We start from the raw sequence: 26,171 nt of genomic DNA on the forward strand, positions 1-26,171 counted from the left end.
AATATCTGCATTTGTATTTGCCGGTATTACTGCAATACCGGCACGGACAGGCGGCCTCAAATACCGGCTGTGCTGGTAAAATACCAGTCAGGTGGCAAACCTAAGATTAGTGTGTAAAAAAAAAAGTGCCTTTTTGATTTTTTATTAAATGGGCCTGGGCCTGGAGCTGCAGCTCCATCAGCCCCTATGTTAATCCGGCCCTGGTTTTACTTGTTGAATAGAATGATTAATGTCTGAGTGGCTGAGATGATCCGTGATAAATAAGCACTGTGTTCCTAAACTTTCAAATCAGGGATTTCAGGGAATACAGCCTTGATTTTGACGACTGAATACCGCTTTGCTAGTTTCCTTTTAAGCATGTCACACTGTGGTGTCTTCAGACAGGTGGGCATTTGCAGCTCTTATGTACTAGCACTGTAAATATATATATTTATAACACTTTCATATATTTCTGCTTTTTAAGGTTGGGATAATGAATGCAGGATTATTAACGGTTTATTTTTATAATAGATCTGACAGGTGCTCAAGATGGTAGCGTGCGAATGTTCGAGTGGGGACATTCCCAGCAGATAACATGCTTTCGGTCTGCAGGAAATCCAAGGGTTACACGGATACGATTTAACCATCAAGGAAATAAGGTATTCCTTACTTCTGTTCTACTATAACTTTGTCATTTAAACCTTTTAAGCTGATCTTCAAGTTTTTGGGTTTTATTTACTTGATTGTTGTGGTTTTGATGCATACATGCAAAAAATCTGCAATGTTTACATTTTGCCTTAACTCATCTCTAGTGGCAGTAAGGCAATTACTGCTCTCAATTACAAGTAAGTCTTATGGCTTTTTTTTTTTTCATTTAACAAGTCAATAGGTAGCCAATAATATAAAGTTAAAAAAAAAGAAATAGTCTAGTGTCACAAACAAATACATCTTTTTAACGTACATCTTAACAGATCATTGCATCTTAATAGTTAGATATAATACTATTTTACATTATTAATCATGAAAGAAATTATTGCATTGTTCCTTTAGCAGGCAGATCTAGATTTCAGTAACACTGCTGTAGGCGACAAAAAAAGCTTCTTGTGATATGCATGTGATTTGCATGAGAATTTCAGAAAGAATGCACCCCCCTCTCCCCACTCATCTCAAAATGTATGTTGAAATAGAAGTTAAATATGCGTACATCCATCCCTCTTCCCCCTTCCCCATCAAAAAAATACGTGTTTTTTTTTTTTAAATTATTTTGTTATTTGATTCAATGATCCCTTTCAGCTGTAGATTTTAAGATTATGAAGTGTATTAACTCTACTTTTTGTGTTTGTTCTTTTGTTGCTTAATAAATATTTGCAGTTACAGCTTATTATTGTATTTAAATTTGCAGTTTGGGATCGTTGATGCTGATGGGTTAATAAGTCTGTATCAGACAAACTGGAAATATAGTACGGCTGCAGGAAGCCCGCCCAAACCTTATTTGGTAGGTTCCCTGCTAAACTGCTTTTACATGCTGTAAAATTTATATATGCTTTTACTAAAGTGTCATGTTTTATTTTTTTGACAGGTGTGGCAATGCCACAACAAAACTGCCAATGATTTTGTTTTCGTCAGTAGTTCTTCTTTAATAGCAACAGCTGGACAATCAACAGATAACCGGTAAGATCTGAGATATCAAGGAGGCAATCCTCACAATTATTTTAAAGTAGACTCGGGAAAGACTTATATTTGGCAATGGATCATAGGTATTTAAATTCTACTACAACTGGCGATCTACGTTTTGATCACCTCTGGTGTTTTTCAACTAAGCACAAAATGCATATGTATGCATACACATACATTATTTATATAGAATATATTTAGTCACAAGGTAAAAAAAAAGTTTTTATTGAGCCACTTGCATGTGGTAAAGGGTGTTTTAATTAAATTTTTTGACCAGTTTAAAAATGTAATATGATTGCAGTGTTGATGACAAATTTTCTCTGCTGCTATGAACTACATTTTCAGTAATGCTGATCCAGTTACTCTGTGCTTTTGTCATCTACCACTACTACCACTACTACCACTACTAATCTGTAAATATGTGAGTTATTTTGTAATAGTCTATTGCAAAATATTTCACTTGTGCATGTGAGATGAACACAGAGTTGAAATTGCCTTTGCTAAATTTTCATTTTCCATAAATATTAAATTATAATGTATGTTTGTTAAATGCTTCTTGCTAGATGAATGTAGTGTAGTAATAAATGTGCGCCAAAATGAAAATGTGTTATGTCTGCCGGCGCAGTCACCAGAGTTAAGTCACACATATATACATACATACACATCTCATGATATGAATTATTGCAGATATCTTTTGTAAAGTGTACATATTTTTTTTCTTTCTTTCTAGAAATGTCTGCTTATGGGATACTTTAGTGTCACCAACAAATAGTTCAATCCATGGTATGTATTCTCTATATGAGAGATTTGTTAGAATAGACCTGTTATTGTGTATTTTGCTATTTTTATGCTATATGTTGACAGCATATATAATAACTAGGTCCACTAAGAAACAAAACCTTTATTGTGATATCCGCTGATACTGTCAAGCGTTTTACCTGCCTATTAATTATATACTACCAAAAAAGTGTCCAGACTGTTAGAAATCTTTAAAGAACACAATAACACAACTCCTTTAGGCAGATAATTCCACATCTGTATAGTTTTGCCAAAGATTCCTTTCCTCTGCTAGGGGCAAAAGTTATTTGCATTGAGGCTGAGTATATTTGTATAATGTTAACATATCCCCTTTGAGACTACCCTTTTTTTCCCAAGATAAACAACTTGATTTTTAGTCATAAGTAAAATCTTGCTTATTCATTTTGTAACCCATCTTAGTCCAAAACCTTTTAATTAACTACTTTCTGCACTCTATCTTTAAGCCATTCTTTGTGTTTTGGTGGGCTACAATTCTCTCACGAGACTCAACTGTAAAGGAGGTGGTCTAGGCATCTTTCTCTCCCCTCAATGTACCTTTCAACCAATCATAACTGCCCCTGCCCTATCCTTTTCTTCTTTTGAAGTTCACACTGTCCACCCATTTATACCCACTCTTTTAAGAATTGCTATCATCCACCGCCCTCACCTCCCCATCCAACTACTGTCCTATCTCGCTACTGCCTTGTGCATCCAAGATCCTTGAAAGAGTTTTGTATGTGAGATTGACAGACTTCCTCGAGTCCAACGCTCAGCTAGACCCGCTTCACTCTGGTTTCCGTGCTAAGCACTTTGTGGAAACGCCACTGACCAAAGTATCCAATGATGTACTCGCTGCAAAATCTTGTGGTCAGTACTCTATCCTAATTCTCCTTGACCTTTCTGCGGCTTTTGACACTGTTGATCATCAACAGCGTCTTCTCATCCTTCGAAATATCTGACTACAAGATATTGCTCTCTGCTGGTGCTCCTTCTAACTCTCCCAGCGCTCTTTCTCTGGCTCTGCTACTTCTCCACAACGCCTCTCTGTTGGTGTCCCCCAGGGTTCCGTCCTTGGTCCCCTACTGTTCTCCATCTATTCTGCCTCCCTTGGTAAACTCAGTAGCGCCTTTGGCTTCAAATATAATTTCTATGCGGTTGACACGCAAATCTATCTGTCCTCTCCTGATCTCTCCCCGTTCTTCTTGACTATTGTCTCTGACTGCCTCTCTGCTATTTCTAACTGTATTTCCGTACACCCACTGTAAAGCGCTTCGGAATTTGTTGGCGCTATATAAATAACATAATAATATTGTGTGGAACTGTATCAAATAACTTGTCAGAGTAGATATCACCTATTGCAATAACCAATCTATATATATTTTTTATAAGGAATGTCTGTTCTCTTTTAATAATCCGTTCACCATCACAGATTTTAAGATCTTAGGATCAAATTTTTTGCCTAAAATCCAACCTATTTTAATTATGGACATTACATTTGCTGTTTGGGTTTATTTTTGCCATATTTAACTAATCAGTTTCTTATTTTCTTGTTTAGCCCATTTAATTTAAATTTTGCAAGCATTATTGGTATCCCTAAATTTTATATTTGATGCTTAGAAACCATCTGAATTAAATGTTTTAAGTTACATTTTTTTTATTTTTTTTTATTAAACTATCATAGCAAGCTGCATTGATTTTATTTTGTATCATTTGTATTCTGGTTGATCTGGTACCACCAAACTAACCACTTTGTCCCAAGGCCAACAAGTTTGGATTTGGTGACATTGTTCTTTTGAATTATCATTTGTATTAATTACCTAATGGTTTAGTTAAGCAAGTTTTGCATGAATGATATGTTTATCCATTGTAAGTATAGTCCTGCTCATTAAACATTATTTCATTTGTTTTTAAACAATTTTAACTACATAAGAAACATTAAATATAATTTTTCTTTAAATTATTTAACTTTGTTTTATGTGGTTTTCAGCTTTTACGTGCCATGATAGTGGAGCCACGGTGATATCTTATGCGCCAAAAAATCAGCTGTTAATATCAGGAGGCAGAAAAGGCTTCACTTGTCTGTTTGACCTACGTCAGAAACAACAGAGGCATGTTTTTCAGAGTCATGATTCTGCAGTGAAAGCTATAGCTGTGGATACAACAGAAGAATATTTCATCACTGGGTCAGCAGAGGGCAACATCAAGGTAAGATCAGGCTTGTTTTCGTTGTTTTGGGGCATTAAATATATGATATTGTAATGTTTTATGAAAGAGATGCAATCTTTAGAATCCATGTGTAGCCAGCAGATGGATCTCAAACTGTTTCTGAACTATTTCAGTTCATCAATAAAAACTTTGCCAGTCACCTGATGATCCTCAGTAGTTGAGCCACATCTTTAGATTTGTAGTTAAGAGGAGAGCTGGGTTGACTTTTTTGTGTTTTTAAAGATCATTGGGTACATGCAGCATCTAGTAAAGGGTATCTAATACATACAAAAAGCATGTATGCTTTTAAATTCCTATTGAAGTCTGCGGAAAGTTCATAGGTTCATATCAGATCTCTACTCCTGTAGGTCAGTGGTTTGTGCCACGTTTGAAACCCAATTATTTGGTACATTGAAGCTTAGATCTGTGTGAAGTTCGGTAACCATATTGCAAATGCCAACTCGATCACCATTCATACTTGCAAGACAATTTATCCCTCACAGAAACTCAGATACTTTTTGTCAGTTACTGTTCTCAATTAACAAGTATAAAACTTCTAAAATCTTCAGTTAGATGGTTTGGGAATGATGAAAGTATCTTCACCAATTTTTACATAATCATTCAGTTTTTCTTGTCTAATATTTGGGAAGTTACACATCAAAAATTAGCTATGTTATCATTGGATATGAGCAGGCTATATAAGAAAATGTGTTATTGTAATAGGGTCATTGCAAGCACTGCATCATTGCTATTTTTTCCTCTTTTTCTCCTAGGTCTGGAGCCTGTCAACATTTAGTCTCCTACACACTTTCATTAACGAGCATGCTCGCCAGTCCATCTTCAGAAACATTGGAACAGGTGTCATGCAGATAGAGACTGGTCCAGCCAATTACATATTCTCCTGTGGAGCTGATGGCACAGTCAAAATGAGAATATTGCCAGATCGCTTCAGTACACTTAGTGACCTACTTAAAAATGATGTCAAATATGTGCTTTGATTTATTTATTTTCATTTTTTCTTTTCCTTTTTGCATTGTTTAAGCCTGATACCACTGGCGTCACAATGCAGTATTCTGCACTGGCACTGAAATTAGTTAAAATAATGTATTTAAATGGAAAGTGGCCGGCGGGTGAAATGTGCAATGTTGCTTAACAGATCTGCCACTAAGATGCTTTTTCTCAATTTTATTTATTTTTGCCCTTGACGCACTGATGCCTTAACAATGATTATAACATGATCATTCAGCAACTGAATATTATATTGCCTAAACTGGGAAAAATTGACCTATGTAAATTGATATATACATATATAGATTCATACATACCTGTATTGCTGCTGAAGTCTCTTTTTTTCTTTTTTCTTTTCTAGCAAACATTTGTTTTTAGATATTTAAAACAATCTGCACATATAGAAAATATTTTTTAAAATATGCAATTAACTTTTAAAAATTGCATTTAATTAATACACATATAAACATACATACATACACTTATATATACTTACACATATATAAAATGAAGATAAATTATATTTATGTGATGTTGCCGATTATTCTAGAAACCTAGAGCGGAAATTTAGGTAGTGTTTACCTATGTAAGATATTTCTTCATAAAATAGTGACAGAACATTTGCTATGGTCAAATCACTTTCTAGCACAACAAATCTTTAATTCTACTTGCCTTCTACGATGTTACAGTTTGGCACATAGGCAAATTCTTTTTGATATTTGCAAGCTTTATAGAAATGCTGGAAAGTTACATCCAAACTCTCATCTTCTGTTTTTTTTTTTTTGCTTTTTATTTTTTGCCAAATTCTAGATGTATACACTTTTAAGTGTATTTGACCAAAATACTAAGAGCACAAAGAGCTTAAACTTTTTATTGCTCAAAATGTTTATTTTGCTTTTTCACCATTCAATATATATATATTTCTTTAATAAAGATTAATAGGTTAACTGTTATAACTAACAAAATTAATTGTTTAAAATATAAAAATATGTTCACTCTATATATTCAAGCATATTAGCAAAAGTTTGAAGACATATGATGTAGGAACGGTCTTTTATTTTTTTTAATTTTTTTTACATTCTCAGGATAAATGTCACATTTCTTAGGTTTTTTTTTTTCCTTCTCCTTTTTTGGGTAGGGAGACTTGTCAATTTATATATTCAATAATTAAAATGTTAAGCAAGTCACATATAAAATTTTGAATTTCCAATAAAAGACTTTAAATCAGTGCAATAATTTAGCAATCGGATGATACAAAAAAAAATAATTACAATAAAAATGTGACATGGTGAGCTGTTCAGGAAGTAAATATTAAGCATAGATCTGTCTGAACAATAAGGCTGGGAATACATTGTATGATTTGAGTTTCTAATTTAGAATACATTGTGATTTGTCATGTATTTACATTGCATACCCATATTTTAAATAAACAGTGACCATGTAATTTGGTATGGAAATAGTAATTCATAGTAAATGCAGTTATGTAGTCTTTTAAAGAGGAACGGTCACTTCCCAGGTTTTTTTTTTTTTCATACATTTTTTATACATTTTTTATTGCTTTTCAAATAGAATGAACAGTTTCACAGGTATTCATATGCAAAGACGATACACGTTTACACAGTGCATAAAGGAGCGGTAACATAAATGACAATGGTCAATTTTGCGATTTGTACGTGTACCTGAGGTTTACACAAACAATCACCTCAGGGATAGAGGAAAGCGGTACACCCGGATGACTAATCTGCAATATTAGTTAATTTTCATGAAATGACCAACGACCCCCAACACAGACTCCCTGCCACCACTGAAAGAGAGTTTCCCCCTGACTGCGGCGTGTTTTTCGCTGTTGGGCTTGCAGTCTCGTTTGTGTTGTCAGTGTAATGTTTCACCCAGCTACTCCACACACTCTGATAAAAGGGTTAAAATTGCGCAGGGGAGCTTAGTGACATTTGTTCACACACATAATAAAGCTTTTGCTGGAGATTAGTGTTGGAGGTGCAGGTTGTTTTTTTTCCAGTTGACCTCTATCAAGTTTCTAGCAGTGAGCATGATTGCAATCAGCTGTTTGAGATTTTTATGCAAGCGGTGTGGGAAAAGATGGAGCAAGTAGGTTTTCATGGTCATCTGCTCATTAGTGATTTTCTGGGTCGTGATCAGGTTCCTCACATTGTCCCATACGGGCTTGATAACTGGGCATTCCAACCATATGTGGGTCATCGTGCCTTGTGTCGTTCCGCAGCGCCAGCATGTATCTGTGACTTGGGGAAAATCTTATGAAGTCTGCTGGTGATGTAGTACTACCTATAAATTAGTCTTCTATGCGCTGCTATGTGGGAGTAGCACTGCATGATACCTTTAACCCCTTAAGGACCAAACTTCTGGAATAAAAGGGAATCATGACATGTCACGCACGTCATGTGTCCTTAAGGGGTTAAGAGCATTAATTGAGGCAGTGGCGTACACACAATACATGGGGCCCCAGTGTGAAACTGATCCGTGGCCCCCTTACAGACATAGACATACACAGGGGCACATAGACACATACATACACATACATAGACAGACAGACAGACAGACAGACACCCCCCCGACACACATACAGTCTATATGCATGTGTCTGTGTGTATATCTCTGTATTTATGAGATACAGACACAGTGACTCACACATACACTCCTATACAGACATACACACACAGGCACATACAGACATACATACACACAGACATGCACACACACTCATACAAACACATACAAATTATTTAAGTCACCCTCCTGTTTCCTACCTTTTGCAGGAGGGTGACTTTCCCTAGGGTCCAGTGGGGGCTCAGCCTGATGGGAGTCAGAGTTCCCACTCTGACTCCTTTCTTCCTCGCGCAGCTGTCAGATAGCTGGGAGGAGTGACCGGGGCAGTCACTTCCTTCCAGCTCTGTCTGACATCATCTCAGGGTTGTGTCGTTAAAGCGCCCAGCGCTGACCGGGGCCCCTGGAAATCCATCTCCATCGGGTGGGCCTGACAGCATGGGCCACCCAATGGACCCCTTCACGTGCGGCCCCGGCGCTTTGCTGCGCGGGCCAGGGCCGCAAAACATGGCGGGTACCCGGTCGCAGGGGTACGCCAGTGAATTGAGGCTAACCAGTCCTGTACCCATTGCTTGATGAAAGGTAGTGGCACCTCTGGTGAGACGCCAATCAATGTTTTATAACATAGGGAAAGGCCTTGGGTTTCTCAGACCGCCAGCATCGGTCGTACACTATTTGAATGTGTGAGGATCAAATGCTAGAGGTGACGTTTCTGGAGGAGGGACATCGGGATCCGCAGTTTACGGGAGTCCCAGATAAATTTATTAATAATGTTCTGCAATTTTCTACAGAAGGAAAGGGGGTATGTGGATAGAGAACATTTGGAAAACATACAGAATTTCTGGCAATATCACCGTTTTGGTGGTGTTAACTCTGCCCATCCAGGAAAGCCTAACCGATCTCCATTTCGAGAAGTTTTCAGTGCACCTTTGGGGCAGCGTTTTGTAATTCAAATTATAAATGGTTTCTCTTGAGGGGACTATTTTTTTGACTCCTAATGCGTTATGCTAGACTTTCTCCAGTCAAATTTGTATGAGTGGGTGAGTTGGCTAACGACTGCAGCCGGCAGACCAATTGGCAGAGCCTGGGTTTTTGATTGATTTAGCTTGTAGTAGGAAAGGGTACCGTATTCTTGGAACAGGTGTCATAGCACTAGAACCGATACTGTCGGCTTATCTAACGTATGTCTGGATTGTCTCTAATTTTGGCAGCAAGTTACTCCAGGGAAAGAATGAATTGCAGGGGGGACAGAGGGCAGCCCTGTCTGGTGCCATTTGTAATGTGGAATGGTGTGGCGAGAGAGCCTGCATTAGAGACTCTAGCTTTAGGAGAATTAGAGGACTAAGCTTCCTGAAATAAATGGTCGCGGGAAGCCGTATTTAAGCAGGACTTGCTACATGTATTGCCAATTAAGCCTGTTGAAGGCCTTCTCCGCGTCCGGTGGAGAAGACCCTCGCTTTTGACGTGCATATGGGAAATAATATTGATTATTTTCCTGGTGTCATTTGACCCCTGTCGCCCTTTGACAAAGCCAGATTGGTCAGGGTGTATAATTCACGTTAGAATTGCTGACATCCGGCCTGCTATAAGTTTAGCATAAAGTTTCGCATTGGTGTTTAGGAACTAGATGGGGCAAAAGTTAGGGCAAGTCGGCGGCAGCTTTCCAGGCTTGGGCAGAGTGGAGATGTGCTATCAACATATCACTCGGTGTAGCACCTTTGCAGCAGCAACTGTTAAACAGGTCTGTGAGCCAGGGGGAGAGGAAATCTATATATGTATAATAGGGTCGGTAGATTTTTAATCACTCCTCTATTTCCTGTTTGTCAAAGGGTTTAGAGAGTGTTAGACCGTTTGTCGTCTGTCAAGTGTGATAACTCAATAGTGTTGAGAAATGCTTTTATGGCTTCTGCCGGTGATTGGGTTAAGTCTCTTAGGTTGTACAACAAGCTATAGTATGAGGCAAACTCATCCAATAGCTTGAAGGTTTAGGATCTTGCCTTGGGAAGAGGTGTTCAAGTATGCGATCTTACTGTGTGCCAGCCTGGCTTTCAAAAATAAATAAATTTGTGATTGCCTCTTTGGAGCATGTATGTCGTTTTGGACTAGTCTAATTCTTTAAGTTTAGTTTGTAATGCCCTTAGTTTATGTTGAGTATGGGGTGATGGGTCATTTTTGTTCCTATAGTTCGATTCAGACCTGAGTTCTTGTATGGTATCTGTATATAATTTGGTCCTCTGTTTTTTGTTTTTTTTCTCCACAGCTGGCTGCCTTAATAAGACTACCTCTGATAATTGCTTTGTGGGCCTGCCATACCGTTTATACACAAGTGTCTTCGGTGTTTAGTTGAAAGTAGGAATGCAGGTCTGTCTTTACTGATTAGACTATAGATGGTTTAAGAAAAAGTGAGTCGTTATGTTTCCATGTTCCTGTGAAGGGGAATCTTTCCAATAATGATATTATGGGAGCATGTTCCGACCACGATATCAACTCCAAAGTTACACTTTGTATTTTGGGCATTAGTTGTTTGTGTCAGAAACCTGTCTCTGTGTGTATATGTTATGTACCATAGAGTGGTAATTGGGGTGTAGTACACACCACGCGTCCAGAAAGTTATGTTGCAAGATCGTTTGTCTTAACTTGGTGGAGAGAGATTCTCTCTTTGCAGCAGTAGCGGTTGCTACCTTGTCTGTGGAGTCCAGCAGTGGGTCTAGAAGAAAGTTTGTGTCGCCCCCAATCACTACCTCGCCGTATTTGTGTAGTGCTGCTAGAGCAAATATCTTTTCTAAAAAGGCAGTCTGGTTATCATGTGGACCGTATACATTTATAAAAGTATACTGTTCATTGTTGATATAGCATTGTAACATTAAATACCTGCCCCTTTTGTCTCCCACCTTTTTTACCAAAGTGAAGGAGACTTATTTGTTTATCAGGATTGACACACCTCTATTCTTTGCTCTATAGCAGGAGTGAAAGTCATAAGGGTTTTGCTTTGAGCCGCGCACCCCATTTAAAGTGCATTTCTTGACAAAACATTATATAGGCCTTACATTTCTTTGCTTCAGTTAGCGCCAATCTGCTTGGGAGAGTTGAGCCCCCTGATGGTCATCGAAACTGTTAAGAGGCATTATGTGCGTTATCAAGATGCGTGGTACTTGTTTGGTGAACAGTATTGGGGTCATGGGGCTTTAGTTGGGCATTAGATAGAAAGGACTGGGACAGTGCATTAGACATTCTAGTAGGTGCCCTACTAGATTGGGTTGGACATATCCGGGTGGGGGGAAAGGGGAGGTAGAAACTATTTATAAGTAAAAAGAAAAATAATATGAACTATATACAAACCGCTGCCAATTATAGTGTGACTACGCACTGGCTGTGTAAACATGGCTCTGCGGAGCCTTGTGGGTGCGTGCGCTCCTACTTAGGGGGAGTACCCCTAACACAGGAAAATTTTAGAGCCATATGAGCCCTGTGGCGATTTAAGAGAGACCTGTGGTAAACCACTGCATAACTGAATAGCATAGTAACTTGGACAACAGTGAAGTAGGGTATGTTCACTAGGGATTGACCGATTATCGGTTTTACCGATATCGTACTATATTTGGTATTTTCGGCAATATCGATATCGGCCAATAGAGATACCGATATTGCCGATAATACATACCAGGACCGCCGGGCTCATTACAAGCCTGCCGGTCCTGGGGGAGCCCGCAGGAAGCGCTTACTTACCTTCCCTGCAGCTCTCTGTGTAAATCTCGCGAGTCCCGCGGCTGCAGAGCGTTCCCACGGGTTACCATGGCAACGCTCCGCGCGGCACGCAGACCTTGAGATTTTAACAGGGAGCTGAAAGGAGCTGCTGGGAAGGTAAGTAAGCGCTTCCTGTGGGCCCCCACTACTCAGTACATTCCACTGGACCACCAGGGAATGCCATCGCCCCCCCCCCCCCCCTCCCTGGCCAGGTAACAAGCAGGGAGGTGGGACAAAAAAGAAAACGTATAAATATTAAAATAAAAAATGCCCCCCGCCCCTATTTTACACAATTCACATCCCTTCACAAACACACTCTGCATTATATATATATATATATATATATATATACATACACACACACACACACACACTCTGCATTCATTATATACACGCACTATACAAACACACACTCTGCATTATATACACGCACTATACAAACACACACTCTGCATTATATACACGCACTACACAAACACACACACTCTGCATTCATTATATACACACTACACAAACACACACTGCATTATATACACAAACACACTGCATTATATACACAAACACACTCACACTCTGCATTATATGCACACTATACAAACACACACAGTGCATTATATACACACACTGCATTATATACACACTATACAAACACACACACTCTGCGTTATACACACACTGCATTATATACACACAGTACACAAACACACACTGCATTATATACACAAACTACACACACTCTGCATTATATACACATGCACACTATACAAACACACACACTCTGCATTATATACACATGCACACTATACAAACACACACACTCTGCATTATATTCACAAACACACACACACTCTGCATTATATTCACAAACACACACACACACACTGCATTATATACACACACACACTATCTGCATTATATATATATATATATATACACACACACACTACACAAACAAACCCTTCATTCATTATATACACACTACACAAATACACAGAGCATCCACTACACAAACACACACAGCTACCCTGTCTAAACACACTGCATTCACTACATGTGGCATGTATATGTTGTGCATTTACCTTTAGAAATAGTTTGTATTTTTTCAAAATGGTAAATGTACAGAATATCGGCAAGTTATCGGCTATCGGCCTGAAAGTTCACAGATTATCGGTATCGGTTCTAAAAAATCAATATCGGTCGATCCCTAATATTCACCATAACATAAACCTGACTAATAAGCCACAACAGAAGGGAATGGTGCTGAACACACTGTTCTAGTGTATGTGTCTGGGGCACTGGTCTTAACTAAGGAGAGAGTTCCTTAGCTGTGGCTACATTATTCCAGTCAGAGGTGAGTTTTACCCATGAGAGACGGGTGGATTGCTTCTTCTCCTGTTCAGTCAGCGGTTCCATTGGGATCTTCCACTCTTTGAGCAGTTTACAGCCTTCTTAGTCGTGTCGGGTTGTTTGGTTGTGGCGGACGATCAATCGTGCCATGAAGCCGCATTAGTATGTAAGGTTGGTTATTCTCAGAGCTTTAGTGACTGGGCTTAAGGCATTTCATTTGAGCAGTGTAGACGCTGATAGATCAAAGAACAGCTTGATGTCTGTGAATTTACCCAGTAACATGCGTGTGTGCCGAGATGCCTGCATGAATTTATCTTTTAAGGTAAAGTAATTCATCTTAGTGATCACGCCTCTAAGCACAGATGAGGGTATTTTTTTCTGTCATATGGTGGCAGTACCATCGGGTTTTGCTCCCTTCCTGTGGACAAGCATCTAGCAAGATTAATTATAATCAATATAAACCCTCCCCCTTGACCTATAAAACGGCAGCACTGCAAAACCTACCCCAGTTTCCTTTCCTGTCCCGAGAGGGACGGACACAGCATCTGGAAGGTGAGACACACAGACTGATGGTCTGGGGGATCCGGTCCGAGAGCTGCCCGGGTGGTTAGCTGAGAGACCATGCTCTTTCCGAGGCGGTTACGGAGCAGGTAAAAAGGTTGCTTTTTATGCCGAGAGGTTTCCGGCTGGTCCTTCCTGGAGGCGGTCTTGAGGCACAGGTAGGAACTGATTGAAGCTTGGAACACACGCCTGGGTGGTGATGCGTTCCACCTAAAGTTCTGGTTGTGCTAGGATGCATGCGCAAACCGGAAACTTTAAAAAAATAAAATAAAATAAAAAAGCTGCGAAAATCTGAAAAAGCAGGTATATAAGCTGAGGAGGTACCCACGGACCGCATGGATGTTTGCCAGAAGAGGTACGCCGTGTCACCAACACCCCCCCCCCCCCCCCCCCCAAGCAGGCCCAGAGGTATTTTGAGGTTAAGATTAATGTAATCTTAACTTTAAAATATTCTCTGTAATTTCTTTCAAAGAACAAAAGTTAAGACATTTTTTAAATGCCAGTTTTAAGTTATTTTCTATCTGCAGACATGCAATCTTTCCTAACCTGGTTTCAGGATAATTTGGCACAGACCTTGGAGTCTATTAAAGAATCAAAAAAGGCGGAATCTGCGGTGCAAGAAGTACATCAGAGGATAAAAAAAAAGGTCATCCTCTGTATCTGAAACGTTATCCAGGGAATGTTCTACCTCTACAGATCCAGACGTATCAGGGTCCTCCTCAGGTGAAGAACTCTGTAGGTTCATAAAGGAAGTTAACCTGGCTGTTGCAACAGAAGGCTCTGCAAATCCCAAAAAAGGTAGAGTAGTTGGGTACCCCTGAGGGGAAGCAACTGGGTGTGTGTCAAGGGGCGACCAGGACAGGGGATAACCCTCACATGCATGTGTTAGTAGAAAAATAAACCTGAACTGGTGAAGTGAAAAAGGGCGCCCCCTGGTGCATAACTATACATATATACAATGAAGTTATAAAACATAACCTTTAATAGTTGCTGTAGTAAAAAACTCCAATAGGGAGTTTAAAAAAAGAAAACAAAAGTAAACTTAAAATGGGAGGACAGGTGTCTAGATGGGGATAGATGGCCTAGAGGTATCTCCTGGAGGATATAAAGCTAGATAAAGCTAGAAATCCCCCCAACCTGTATAGTTCGTCTCTTATGAGCAATCCCAGCTGGAATTGCCAAAATAGAAAATATAATTATGAGCCGCTTCTGTGATCGCTAAACACAATCCCTACATATAAAGAGTGCTTGCTTGTGGCAAGAATTGTGCACACTTAGGAAACAATTGTAACAGAGAGTAGCGATAGAAAGGCTTCACGTATTCAGCAGCTAGTTTAAACATATACACGGATACATAGTGGCAGTTTGCACAGTATCTATAGCAATACTGTCACCAGGGGACGGACAACAGCGAGAGGGAGAAAAAGTATATATATTGAAGGTCTAGTTGACAGCTCTGTGAAGAGGCTGACTAGCAATATGAATTGCACGATCTGACCAAAGGTTAAAGAAATCCCCGTCACCCACAATTCCCCCGTCCCCTTACTAAACTGTACGAAGTTCTAATGATACTGAACTAGCTAGCTGATTGACTGAGAAACTAAACTGGTCGGTGTCCAAACAAGACTTGTCCTCCCTACTGCTACCTAACACGTGTTTCGGCGCTGCTAAACGCGCCTTCGTCTGAGGCTAAACAGTGGGTCAAAGCATCGCGGGCTCCTTAAGTAACCCCCTCCGTTTAATTCACGCTGGGAGTGTGTATACCGCGTTCGCGCCAGGATTGGCCGATCGCGGGTGAGGCCCCGCCCCTAGTGACGATACCTCCTTCGATTGGTGTATGTCTGGTGGAAAGGCTGCAGTGTGTCTGTTAACCATGTGTGTGCTGATCTCGCACGGCCATGGGGTAAAGACACATCACATTACATCCAGGCAGACATTTCCAGGGAGGTTTTAAGAGGTGTCCACTGGGACTTAGTGGCTACAGAATAGCAATAGAGCCCCAGAATATGACACAACGGTGTCAGTATTAGTCCTAAAATTAAGGGGCTATTATTATGTGCCATTAAATGGACATGGATCCTTACATATTTCGGCTACAAAAATAGCAATGGAGCCCATGAAAATGACACCGCAGTGTCAATATTGGGTTAGTCCTAAATTTAAGGGACTATTATTATGAGCCATTGGATGGATATGGATCATTATATTGTGGCCCAGCATGCGTATATGGGGTTCGGAGATCCAACGATGCTTTGACTAAAGTTAAGTGAATAAAGTAAAATATATACAGTCTGAATAAATGATATATACATTTATAATACAAAAGATATGATTTCCACGTGTTGTTATTTATCGATGAAGGGGGTAAAAGTGAACCCCTCATTTAGCCCATTGGGGGCCAATGTTTTGAATCTATAGATCCAGTAACACTCTCTTTTTAGGAGAGTGTGATCCAAGTCACCACCCCTGCGACCTATAGTCACTTTTTCAATCCCAGCGAACCTAACCCCTCCTGGATCCCCACAGTGTTGATTTCTTATATGTCTTGCTATCCCAAAAAAGGGTCTACTGTTCAACAAACCCTCGTGGATTTTAATATTCAGAGAATGGAAAAATCCTGAGAAATGTGCTTTCACATCTCGGCACTTTAATGAGATCTTTAAAATTTCAGGCAAGGAGGTTTGGGAAGAACTCCCTAAGGTGGATGTGCAGGTGGCGCAACTTTCAAAAAAGACCACTATCCCCACAGGGGAAATTTCTGCCTTCAAAAAATCCAATTGGTAAAAGAGCTGAGACCTCCTGTAGGCGAGCTTACCAAACGGCTGGTTTTCAATGTAAGGCCTTACTGGTCGCATATTCTGAAACATACGGATAAGCTGTTTATCCTGATCCGCAGAAATCATATCTTGTAAACAGCTTATCCGTATGTTTCTGAATATGCCATTGTCTAATGAATTTTTGATAGACATGTCGGTGGAGGTTCTGAAGCTTGCATCCAGGATTATGGGATTGTCATCTGTGGCGAGGCGAGCCTTATGGTTAAGGTCATGGGCAGCTGATACAGCATCGAAATCAGTCCTTTGCAAGCTTCCTCTAGAAAAGCAGAAGCTGTTTGGGTCTCCATTGGAAGAAATTATTAAGCAGATGTCAGAGACCAAAAGGGCTCTCCCTCAAGATAGAAAGTTCTCTTGGAAAACAGGATACAGGAATTTCCAATATAAGTACAGGAAATCCTATCAAGAGAAACCTAATTATTTTCAAAGAAGAGAAAAAAAATCAGAGATTTGAACAAAGAGGCGATTTTAAGAAATCTTAGAGATAAAGATAAACGATTCTGATGCCAGAAGAGTGGGAGGAACACTCCAACGGTTTTTACATGCATGGGAAAGAACCACAAGCAGCCCATGGGTTCTAAAACTAATTCAAGACGGCCACAGGATAATTTTCACAAAAAAGCCAAGAGCAAACTTTCTGGTCTCTGCTTATCAGTCTTCAAGAAAGTTGCAGGCCCTTATTTCTCAAGCCATGCTACTTTTTCAAAAAGGGGTCATAGAAAGAGTACCGGAGATTCAAAAATTTCAGCTAGTGTACTCAAGATTATTCCTGGTTTCAGACCACTCCTTTCGTCCCATTCTGGATTTAAAAACTATCAACCGGTTTATTCCATATCAGAGGTTCCGCATGGAATCAATTGCCTCTATATTTCCACTCTTGCAAGAAGGAGACTTTATGGTAAAAATAGACCTGAAGGATGCATATCTGCATGTCACAATTGCGGTCTTGTCAAGAAGATTCCTAAGATTTGCAGTACAGAGGGGCAGGTCCTTCGACCATTTCCAGTTCAGGGCCCTTCTGTTCGGTCTGTCATCTGCCCCAAGGATATTCACAAAAGTCTTGACTCCCATTACAGTCCATTTAAGGGAAAGAGGTATATCAATTATCCCATACCTGGACGACTGACTCCTCATAGCAAAGATGAGAAGTCTTCTTATCAACGATCTGCAATTCACCATCAAGATTCTTCAGGATCACGGTTGGATCTTGAATTTAAAGAAGTCAGTCCTAATTCCAACAAGAGAAATAGAGTTCCTCGGATTAAGAATGAATTAAAGCTCCCTGACAATTCATCTTCCCAAGCAGAAGAGGAGGAAGATTCGAAGAGTAGTTTCCGGTCTCCAGAAAGAAGAAAGTTGTTCCTTTAGACACGCCATGGGCGTGTTAGGTCTTCTAACTTCCGCCTTTCCCGCAGTCAAATGGGCAAGGTCCAAGGCAAGACCTCTACAGTGGGATATTCTTTCGACCTGGTCAAGAAAGGAAGAAGGCTTAGACAGAAGGTTTTGGATATCCCCTCATGTAAAGGCTCCGCTAACTTGGTGGAAAACCTCAGAGAGCCTTTCAAGAGGTTTATCCTTCCGTCCAAAAAATTGGTCAGTAATCACTACCGATGCTTCCAAGACCGGTTGGGGAGCTCATCTTGGCACCATCATGTGTCAGGGAATTTGGTCAGTCAGGGAAGTGGAAGAATCCGCAAATTTCAAGGAGTTAAAGGCAGTACTGTGTGCTCTTCATCACTTCAGGCCATAGATGCAGCAGAAGGCGGTCAAAATCCAATCAGACAATTGCACAGTGGTCTCATACATCAACCACCAAGGAGGAACCAAAGTGAGCACGCTTTATCTTCTATGCGCAGAAATGATGGTGTGGTCACAAAAAAAATGTAGAAGACATTTCGTCAGTACACATAAGAGGGAGCGACAATGTCATAGCCGACGATCTAAGCAGGGGAAAATGGGATCAGAAAGAATGGTCCTTTAAACCAGGTATATACAAAAGCCTGACAAAAAGGTTTGGAGTTCCGGAAGTAGACCTGATGGCAAGAGCTTCGAACACCAAAGTCCACAGATTTGCCTCCCTGTTGAAAGCAGATGGCCTCCAGTGGATAGACGATCTTTCGATGGAATGAAACTTCAGGCTGGCCTACGTCTTTCCTCCTCTGACTCCAATCCCAAGAGTTCTTCAAAAAATAAACAGACAGAGCAGTGGTATTAGTGATAATCCCATATTGGCCGAACAGGGTCTGACTTTCGGCTTTAAAGAAGATGGCCTCTGCACGTTGGGAACTCCCAATCATGAACACCCTTATTGTGAATAGGAACCTGCCTCTGGAAATTCTGAAGATGTTCAGATTGATGGCTTGGCTAAAGCGAGGCTAATTCTTCGTAACCAGGTTCTACAAGAAGACAGAATAGCCATTTTACTTCGCTCTACCAGACAGTCTACCTCAAAAATATACTTTCGGATATGGGTCAAATTTCTCCACTGGTGTAAGGAGCACCATTGCCTTAGTCTTTATCCATCTCTGGACACCATTCTTCATTTCTTACTTGATGGTTTTTCAGCTGGTCTGGGTGTGTCTACTCTTAAAGTTCAGACATCAGCCTAAAGTCTTTCCTGATTAAGGATTTGTCATCCCATGTTCTACTCAGAAGATTTTTTTAGGTCCATCAGACTCAGACGTCCTCTGAGATCCGTGTTTCCCTCCTGGGATTTATCCTTTGTCTTACAAGCCCTCTGTTTACCACCCTTCGAACCTTTGGAAGAGGTCCCCTTGAAAATATTGTCTCTTAAAGTTGCGTTTCTGGTGCCCATCACATCAGCCTAAAGAGTTGGAGAGCTTCAAGCTCTGTCCTCCTTGGATGACTTTACAGTTTTCCACAAAGACAAGGTTGTCCATCCTAAACCTTCCTTTTTGCCTAAGGTCTTGTCCTCAAAAACCGTTAATCAGCCAATTATTTTGCCTTCTTTTTGTAGTGATGCCTCCTCTCCCCAAGAACTTAAATGGCATATGTTGGACGTTAGAAGAGCTTTACTTATATACCTTGCCAGAACTAAAGAATATAGGATTTCAGACCACCTGTTTATTAATTTTCAGGGCAAATTCAAGGGAATGGAAGCTTCCCGCAACTCCCTATCTCGTTGGCTCATTCAGGCTATAAGTTTGGCATATTCAACAGGAGGTTTCCAGGTTCCAGTTGCTCTCAAGGCCCATTCCACCCGTGCTATGGCTACCTCGTGGGCAGAAAGGGCGCTTGCTTCTCCAGAGGACATATGTAAAGCTGCATCTTGGTCTTCCTTTAACACTTTCATCAAGCACTATAGGCTAGGCATACTCTTCCTCTGAAGCTGCGTTTGGGTGTAAGGTGTTGAAGGCTGTTGTGGCATAAGACCCACCCGGATGGGGATCTTGCTATATCCCGATGGTACTGCCACCATATGACAGAAAAAAATGAAATTTTTACTTATCGTAAATTATTTTTTTCTTAATATGGTGGCAGTACGGCTTCCCTCCCTCTATATTAATAGTTTTTGATATTGCAGTATAAGTTTGTCTGTGTTTTTTCTTGCTACTTACTGGGGTAGGTTTTGCAGTGCTGCCGTTTTATAGGGCAAGGGGGAGGGTTTATCTTGATTATAACTAATCTTGCTAGATGCTTGTCCACAGGAAGGGAGCAAAACCCGATGGTACTGCCACCATATTAAGGAAAAAAAGAATTTACAGTAAGTAAAAATGTCTGTTTTTTTGGCTTGGGTAAGCGATGGATGCGGTCTTCTAGTAGCTCTTGCTGGGTGAGCTCTGGAGCTAGTAATTTGAACAGGTCTGTGGCATGTGATTCGAGCAACTGAGGGATGTCTTCAGGGATCCTTCTCAGTCTCACATTGCTGCATCTATCCCTGTCTTCATGGTGTGCCACCTTGTCACTGGGACGGTCAAATTTAGCATGCAGCTCTGAGTAGGCGTCAGCCAACGAAATCTGAGCCTCAATCAGCTCTTCTGCTTTCTCCTACAAGTGCGTCGTTCTCTCCCCCACTGCTTCTATGTCTGTCTTTGGCAAATTTAGATAATTCGGCTTGTAGGGAAGTTTGCAGTTCCTGCAGCATCTTATGAACAGAGGAATCCGTTGCTGGAGCTGAGGTGGGTAGATAGATGCATGTGTTGTCACTCCTATAAGAGTAGGAAGCTGGCTATCTGTGGCCATTGTCGCCATCTTGGGCAAAAGTCAAGGGCATGGCCGAGACCCGTAGCATAGCTTTTTCCTTTATTTTATTTTTTTCACAAGATTTTTGTGCCATGGTGGTTCTTTATGCTGTACTGCAGTGGGATCTTTGCGTTGGGCTGGTAAATCGCTATTCTAGTCGCTTTGTAAATTCTCCACATACAGAGCTAGCAACTCAGGTGGCCATCTTGGTGAGCAGCCACGCCGCACTTCCCAGGGTTTTTAATATGCCCACACTTTTCCCTGATTAAACTGGATTGTGATGTCATATGATGAATCTTTAAATAATTTTAAATGAAAGTGGAGCTTTATATAAAAAAATTAAAAAAAGTTAACTCCTGCTATTGAGGACTTTCAATATTTTGAATATTGTAATTCCCAGAGAAGTGACCGTTCCCCTTAAAAGGTAGAGTTTATGCACCATAACAAGTCCTCTAAATAAAGTAGTTGTTGTGCCAGGAGGTCCCCAGGCTCACTCTTACCTCATCTCTTGATCCCAAATTCACAGAAAATAGTTGAAGGATGTGTAGTTAGAGGGACACTCCAGGCCCAAAACAACTTATTAATCTAAATGAACTTATGGTGCCAGAAGGCTCCTGGCGGCACTCTTACCTCTAGAGCAGGGGTTCTCAACCCAGTCCTCAAGGACCCTCTACCAGTCCAGGATCTAGGGATTACCTGGGTGTGTCTAAGGTGTTTACAAAAAGAAATAAAAATACCTTGGACTTAGAGTCTAAGGTTTTTCGTTTTCTAAACACCTTAGACACACCAAAGTAATCCCTAAATCCTAGACTGGTAGGGGGTCCTTGAGGACTGGGTTGAGAACCCCTGCTCTAGAGGTTTAAACAGTTATTGAATGGTTTAACCCCAAAGTTGCCTCCAGCGGCATCTGTCTTCTGAAATTTCAGTTTTAGGAACCGTAGACTGCGACCGACTGACTGGGAACAGTCGACTAATGCTCTCAGCCAATCAGTGACTTCCCATTGGGAAGAAACCTACCTTTTCGAATGATTTAACCCCGGTTTTAGCAGAAGTTGTTTTGTTGCTCGGAGTGTCCCTATAACTGCACATCCTTTAACTATTTTCTGAAAATTTGAGATCAAGAGATGAGCATATGAGTACATAAGTACTAACCAAAATTGGTACTATGAAGGAGAACTGGTGAACTGACATCAGTAGAAAAGCTACTGTAGCTCATAGTGTTAAAAACCTTAAAGGGACAGTATAGGCACCAAAACAACTAGCTTTATGAAGTAGTTGGGGTATATAGATCATGTCCCTGTTGTCTCACTGCTCAATTCTATCATGAGGAGTTAAATCACTTTGTTTATGTAGCCCTAGCTTTAATTGATTAGTTACATTTAAATGGCAGGAGATAATTTCTAAAGCAGGTTAAAATCTGATTGAAAATGAAACCATTTTTTTTTTTTCAATGCAGACTGTGGGAGTCAGAGCCAGGGGAGCTTATTGCTAGGGCTGCATTGACCGAAACAAAAAGTGATTTAGCTCCTAAATGGCAGAGAATTTAGGGCATGATCAATATACATTAAAATTGCTCTATTAATCTAAAGTTGATTTGGCGCTTATTGTGTCTCTCTAATGCTGTCTGTGATAGAAAGTCTGCACCTTCAAAGTACTTAGTTTAATACCCTTCTCTCGTCAAGCTTGAAGAATTTGATCCGAGAAACAAATGAGCATAAAAAGGAAGAAGGAAAAAAAAGTCTCCCATAGAGGATGATAGCAATTAGATGTGAATATTTTTCTTGACTGCAAGAGAGTATCGAAAACCGCTTGCGATAAGCATAGTTGTGGGAGTATCTAATTTTCAAGAGATTTGAAAGTTTTTAGAATACTCTCTTCTGGGTCTAAGTTCTGCTGTTATGAAAAGAGTTGTGTCTTTCTATATCTTTTACATCTCCAGGATGAAGACAAAGGTCTCCAGTTTTCTTGAGGAAGGAAGGCTTCCCCCCACCCATATCCACTGCATTTTAAATACACGTCTCAAGCACTATTCCAAAGAGCAAGTCCCCTTGAAATGGCAGACCACACAAAGATACTTATCCGCAACCCATTAATGTAGCCATAAGGCTCTCCTAGATGCCACTGACAAGGCCATACTTTTTGCCACATTCTTGCCAATGTCAAGAGACACCTCAGAGCAAAACTCGGTAGCTAATTTAAAGTCCTTGAGACTATTAATAAGATGTTCTCTATGTACACTTCTTGCAATGTCATCTTCTAAATTTTCAAGCCTAACCGTCAATGCTCCAGAAAGAGTTAGTTAATGCCACTGCCGGACGAAGAGCCAAATTTAGAGACAGGTAGGATTTAATGAGATCCGTGTCAACACATTTCTCCATGGGTTCTCTTAAGTAAGCTATAGAATCTATTGGCAAAGTTGTCCTCTTACCCAAGCGGATGACTGCTGTGTGTTATTTTGGATTGGTGTTCCAAGATCTGCAGTCCTTATGAGAATAGGGATATACCGTAGAGCAAGCATGTCAATGGGCATCTTTGCGGCCCAGCGAGCTGCGAGTACATGCTTATGTTATAGCAGAGTAATGTGGGGAAAGCAGGTGCCTACTCTGCTAAAACTTACCCAGCTAGGGAGCTCAGTGTTCCTGCTCCCTCCTGCGTGCTGTCTGTAGTGAAGCCAGGTGCTGGCATCACTAAACTGCGCATGAGGGAGCAGATAGAAGATCCCCACTGGAGCCCAGGGAGAAGCCCCACATCAGCTCCAAAAAGTAGGGAGCAATAAGGAAAAAAAGTGTGTGTGTGTTGGTAAGTGTTGCATTGGCTGAGACTGGACAGTGGAGTGCATGGAGGCACACAACACCACGTCACATTCCAACGTAACATTGACGTGCTCCACCTTCACAGGGTTTTAAAAAGTAGCGGGAGGGTCAGATTTGGCACAGGGTGCGGACGGCGCCATTTGGGGTATACCAGAGGCCGGGCTCCGGAGTTGCATACTGGCAGCGACAATGCTTGTTGGCTAGAGGTGGCTGCTACAATTAAGTAGAGGGGGAGGACTGGGATTTAGTATATTGGGGGGGAGGGGACTGGGATTTAGTAGAGGGGGGGGGGGTAGCACTGTGGTTTAGTAGAGAGGGATGCTGGGTTGTTTTTTTATACTGTACTTTTCAAAATAAACCTATGTTTATGTGGCCCGTGCTAGACTTTGAGTTTGACATGCTTGCCTGTCAGATTTCTGGATATCAGATTTCTCTTAAATTTATAAAGTAACCTTTGTTAGCATGATTAATTTATCTACAGATCTAGAGTCCAGTGTTCTAGAAGAGTGGTCTACTTCCTTATCTTCTGCTTGAGAAACTTCTAATATATTGAAGTTTTCATCTGACACAGAGGAAGGAGGCTCAATTCTGGAATGCTTAGATGGGACTAATATTTCTATAGTTGATCTGAAACCTTAATCTATTGCTTGAGATATCACTTGCTTTAAGTCTGAACTACTTCTATTTTTGTCATCTGCTACATCCACAAGACATGATCTGCATAAATTATTCCCTTCTGGAGCAATATGATTGCAGTTCAAACATCTGTTAGATTTTTGCTTATGCTTCATTGGTGAAGAATCATGAGTTTTTCTGTGGCTGTAAAACAATAAGGTCATATATTGATATTTTGGGACCAAATGGCTCCTTTAAAGTCCCCCAATAAAATATATATGTTAGCTCACTTATGCATTCTAGTTTCAGAATGTGTTGAGACAGAGGGAGAAGCCATTCTAAAAGAAATTATAAAAAAAATTAAATCTATTAGCTATTCGCTAATTTGGAATGTACCATGTTATGAAAAAACAATAACAGAATAAGAATGGTTACCTCTTGAGTAGAGTTAAGGAACACTGGTCAGCACAGCACACTTCAGACCAGAATCAGGGACACACTTTACTTCCCAGACCAAAAGCAAAAAAATACTGGTTTTGAATTTTGCATGCCGTCCCTTCAAATTCCATTATAACGCATGCCTAGTATCATGGAACACACACTGCACCAATATGCATGCTTGGGAAACCTGATTAAAAGCGTGTTCCTTTGGGCGTGTCTACAAGCATGGCACCATCGATTCTCATACGAAACTGACACATGAAGAAAAAGCGCGGTATGAATGGCGCATACAGGACCTCCAAACCACTGCGAATGCTTGGAATTAAAAGCTCAAAACTGTGCTGCATATTCTGCATCTCCTCAGGCAAACCCGAATCTGCCCCAGAGCCTTCAGTGCAAAGTGAGCTGGAAACCTCTATCCAAATGGACAGGGGAGACAAACTATTCCAGAACCTAAGCAATTTCCTAACCAAAAAATACCATATTTTAGAACTGATTAGCATTCCAAAGTGTGAAAACCATACAAAGACCATTAAATAGATATGGCTTCACCATAAAACAACTGCCTTCGTTGGTATCATACCCATAGTGGGAGAATTATTAAAAGGGAAATTTAAGACCAAACCAACCCCTATGTGCACAGATAATGTGATTTTAATACCTCCAGAATTAGGAACACAACTTTTTCACGTTGCAGTTAAGTCAATAAACTGTCCTGGTTCTGTTAGTTTTGCTTCTGCAGGCTGTTTATGGAGTTCTTCAGATGAAGAGAGGCTGAACTTTATCTGGTATACCCACGGTAGACATGGGAGATGGCAAAAAATAAAATTAGTTTGGAAAATAAATTAAATTTTTTTTCCATAATTTACAACCAATGCTCAAAAAGCATAAGTAATGTTTTATATGTTAAACATGAATTTCACCACTAGATGGTGTTATCCTACATTTTTAAAACAATGCATATATTAAAATCTACAGTGTGCTTTTTGTCTCAATGATGGGATTTAAGCCGAAACTATTCACTCCTTTCTTAAATGTACCTATATTGCAATTGTGTGTTAAAGAAAATATACTCGAACATTACTACAACATACAGGTTGACTCTGGCCCCAAGTTCTTATTTTTTTCTGAGGTTTTGCACATATTGATCTTTTAAAAATCACATTGATCTCACTGTAGATCTTTTAAAAACAGTTGTTGCAATCAAATTTTCTTTACCTTCCCTGTATTATGTTTATAATCAGCTTGATCATTGTCACAGCAGCTGAATTAAGTTTTAACAGTATAGTCAGCATCACATTTTCAAAATTTATATAGAAATCAATTGCGCACACATCATTAGATCACATGGAAACAAAAAAAAATACTG

General features: G+C 40.3%; 1 protein-coding gene across 1 annotated transcript in view; it reads left to right on the plus strand.

Moving 5' to 3' along the window:
• Positions 1–7,108, plus strand: part of DMXL1 (Dmx like 1) — a 129,108-nt gene extending 122,000 nt beyond the window's left edge. Inside the window, exons 38-43 of the mRNA XM_063454117.1 lie at positions 511–638; positions 1,382–1,474; positions 1,559–1,650; positions 2,384–2,436; positions 4,439–4,656; positions 5,430–7,108. Coding sequence (XP_063310187.1) covers positions 511–638; positions 1,382–1,474; positions 1,559–1,650; positions 2,384–2,436; positions 4,439–4,656; positions 5,430–5,654 — 809 coding nt within the window. The 3' untranslated portion in view covers positions 5,655–7,108. The remainder of the gene's footprint in view (positions 1–510; positions 639–1,381; positions 1,475–1,558; positions 1,651–2,383; positions 2,437–4,438; positions 4,657–5,429) is intronic.
• The last annotated feature ends 19,063 nt before the right edge of the window (positions 7,109–26,171 follow it).

Source organism: Pelobates fuscus, chromosome 5, assembly GCF_036172605.1.
Source record: "Pelobates fuscus isolate aPelFus1 chromosome 5, aPelFus1.pri, whole genome shotgun sequence".
Lineage (NCBI taxonomy): Eukaryota > Metazoa > Chordata > Amphibia > Anura > Pelobatidae > Pelobates > Pelobates fuscus.